The sequence below is a fragment of the Dasypus novemcinctus genome, chromosome 10 (genome assembly GCF_030445035.2).
Source record: "Dasypus novemcinctus isolate mDasNov1 chromosome 10, mDasNov1.1.hap2, whole genome shotgun sequence".
NCBI lineage: Eukaryota > Metazoa > Chordata > Mammalia > Cingulata > Dasypodidae > Dasypus > Dasypus novemcinctus.
The window spans coordinates 95,285,956-95,289,559 of record NC_080682.1 but is presented as its reverse complement, the minus strand read 5'-3'; the positions used below and the strand labels follow the sequence as shown (position 1 = coordinate 95,289,559).

Here is a 3,604-nt window from a genome sequence, read left to right as displayed (position 1 = left end):
GTAAAATGCAATTTCCAAGCAAAATAAACACAATTGTTTTTTTTTGTCCACAGGTCTGAGAAGGAATTAACATTCAAATTAACAGGTTTGTGGTTTGACCAGGTGATTTTGTTGTGCTAAAGGCAGTCTGCCTAACATGCATGTAGTACATGATTATACCATAGTGATTGTGGATGCCTGCCCTGAAAGCAAAGTTGTGTCTCTAGGGATCTGCCTTTTTCCTTCAGTAATATGAGTAAAAAGAATCAAATAATCTAGAAGTTGTACTCATTATACTCACTTTTAGTAAAAATAGGAAGTAGAAGAGAAATATAAGGGCTGATAAAAAAAAAAAAACTTTCTTTGGCTATAATAGGAGACCCAGGAGAACTATGTCCATTTCCAACGTTACAGTCTTCATGCCTTCTGTGTTGACACTAGTAGGGATCCCAGGGCTAGAGTCTGTGCAGTGCTGGATTGGGATTCCGTTCTGTGCCATGTACCTCATTGCGTTGGTTGGAAATTCCTTGCTTCTGTTCATTATCAAATCTGAGCGCAGCCTCCATGAGCCCATGTACATTTTTCTAGGCATGCTTGGAGCTACTGATATTGCCCTTGATAGCAGCATAATGCCCAAGTTGCTTGGAATCTTCTGGTTCCAGATGTCAGAGATCTATTTTGATTCCTGCTTGCTCCAAATGTGGCTTATTCACACATTGCAGGGCATAGAATCAGGCATCTTGCTTGCCATGGCCCTGGACCGATATGTTGCCATCTGTTATCCTCTACGACATGCCACCTTCTTCACCCACCAGCTGGTCACCCAAATAGGAGCTGTGGTCACACTCAGGCCTGCCATGCTTATAACCCCATGCCTTATAGTGATAAAATGTCGGCTTCAATTTTATCATACAACAGTCATCTCCCACTCTTACTGTGAGCATATGGCTGTTGTGAAACTAGCTGCAGGAAATGTCTGGATCAACAAGATCTATGGCTTGTTTGTAGTATTCACTGTAGCAGGGTTTGACCTCATATTCATCACCTTGTCCTATATCCAGATATTCATTACAGTTTTTCGTTTGCCCCAGAAAGAAGCTAGGTTCAAGGCATTCAACACCTGCATACCTCACATCTGCGTCTTCCTGCAGTTCTACCTCCTAGCCTTCTTCTCCTTCTTCACACACAGGTTTGGTTCTCATATTCCCCCTTATATCCATATCCTCTTTTCTAGCATTTATGTGCAGGTTCCTCCATTTCTCAATCCACTTGTTTATGGTCTAAAGACCAAGCAGATCCGCATTCACATGGTCAAAATATTCTGTCTTAAAATTTCACATTGATTACTATTTTTGTGCATTCTCCTCTGTGGACAACATCCATCTTTCAAAATAAAACAAGCACTCATTAATTGAATGTTCTGTAGTTTTTCATTTAATTTTTTCTTCCATTTCCTACCGTAGTAAATTATTCCATTTTAGCTATCCTTCAATTATTGGTTTATACCCTACCTGAACACTGAAAGGGAGAAATGTGGAGAGAACAAGTAAAAGAATATATATATTTTCTTTCTTATATATTTCTTAAGACACTGGTTGAGTTTCCTCCACAAAAACCCTTTACCAGAAGCATACAATAATTACATAAATCTGACATAAAATTTGAATACATTCATGGCTCATTACTCTTGATTGCCCAGGTATGGGGAAAAAACCAAAATCAGTTGTTGCCCCTCTTTGTTTTCATATCATTGTAGTCACCACAAGAGTTAAGGATGAGGATATTATGTTCTCATATAAAATGTTTTATGAAGGCTGATGAAATAATAAAATCTAAAATTTTAAGTATATATCCAGATTCATGCAGAAAGTTACAGGCACAAAGATCCTGACCTCTCAAGTGTTTAATTTTCAAATATTTTTTTTCCTGCAACCTACACTATTTAGTATTATACTAATTCAACAATTGTTTTCAAAATCCTGTGGTATTTTAAATATTTCTCTAGAGAAATTACAACTGTAGTTATTTGCTCATAGTGTTTATGTTTAATGGGCTTGTGGACTTATATTTCTAAAAGAAAAGAAGGGAGAAAGAGAGATTAAGGATGTGTTTGAGATATAAATTAGCAAAGAGATTAAATGACTAGAATGTAACTGATGCCATCAGGAATATTGTTTTTCTTTTATTTGTATAGTTTTCAGTTAGATAGTGTGATTATGAAAGCATAAATTATGAGTGGTAGGGCACTAATGACAAACATGCTAAAGTAGATGATTGAGGAGGTTTTACTAGAGAATGTGGGTTAAGGGAACTGAACAATTCTTTGATTATGGGTCATACACAGAGTAAAATATATGTAGACAAGGAAAATACAAATATTAAGAATATCCTTGAGAGATGTGCAAAATTATAAAACTTTTTGCTAACAGGCAAAATCTGTTAATACAATAAGACTTTCTATTTGAAAGGTACTTGTGTGTATGTGTTTTCACTTGGTCTTTTAGCGGCACGCTCTTTCAGTAGATATAAACCACATGCTTTTAAGAGAAATAAGGCTATTATATTATCAATCATAAGGAATAGTTCATCCAAGATTGATGACCTGAGAAATTAAGGTTAATGCATTGTCCTTTAAAACTTCAGCACTCTAGAGATCATCTTCTTAAAAATATTATGGAAAGTTTACACATGTATGCAGATCCATGTTTTGATTTTCCTATTTCACGATAAATATAAGTAATATTGGAGTTCATGCCATGTAGCTGGTGGATAACATTTCTGGTTATATGAACTGGACCTCATCAGTTACCTATATCAGGATGAACATTTTATAAACCTAGAGGCTATTGTGGGCATCTTTTGAAATTGTTTTTAAGGATTGAAGCTCATGAGAGAAGAAGGTAATTGAACTGGACTTAAAAACTGCTATTGGGAAGTGGTTTTGGCCCAATGGATAGGGTGTCCGCCTACCACATGGGAGGTCCAGGGGCCAAACACAGGACCTCCTGACCCATGTGGTGAGCTGGCCCACGTGAGTACTGATGTGCACAAGGAGTGCCGTGCCATGCAAGGGAGTCCCCCGTGTCCACACGCAAGGAGTGCACCCCATAAGGAGAGCCACCCCGTGCAAAAAAAGTGCAGCCTGCCCAGGAGCAGTGCCGCACACATGGAGAGCTGATGCAGCAAGATGACGCAACAACAAAAAAGAGACACAGATTTCCAGTGCTACTGACAAGAATGCAAGCAGACACAGAAGAACACACAACAAATGGACACAAAGAGCAGACAATCGGGTGGGGGGAGAGAAATAAATACATAAATAAATCTTAAAAATAAATAAATAAATAAATAAATATAAACTGCTATTGTTTTTCTCAGATAAATTAATTTTATTTAGAATGATATTCAATAGCATATAGATATACTTACTGAGAAAAATGTGTGTTTTTTTGTTTGTTAGCTTTATGTGAGGCTCAAAGCTAGTTCAGGAAATTGTAAATTTCCTTTTCTAAACCATTAAGAGTTATTAGGCCACAAACAGTGGCAGTGGTATTATTTGGCTGATCCACTATAATTCTATATACTGGGTGAAGTTTTAAAATATTTCTAAAAATTTTTATTTCTA

General features: G+C 36.8%; 1 protein-coding gene across 1 annotated transcript; it reads left to right on the top strand.

The window, feature by feature from the left end:
- The first annotated feature begins 371 nt into the window (after nt 1-371).
- On the top strand, nt 372-1,322 carry LOC131280231 (olfactory receptor 52A1-like). The gene has a single exon (XM_058306337.1). It carries the CDS (start codon nt 372-374, stop codon nt 1,320-1,322), a length of 951 nt encoding a protein of 316 aa, XP_058162320.1.
- Nucleotides 1,323-3,604: the final 2,282 nt, after the last annotated feature.

Coding starts and splice junctions, on each gene's coding strand:
- LOC131280231 (XM_058306337.1), top strand. CDS start 372: ATGTCCATTTCCAACGTTACAGTCTTCATGCCTTCTGTGTTGACACTA.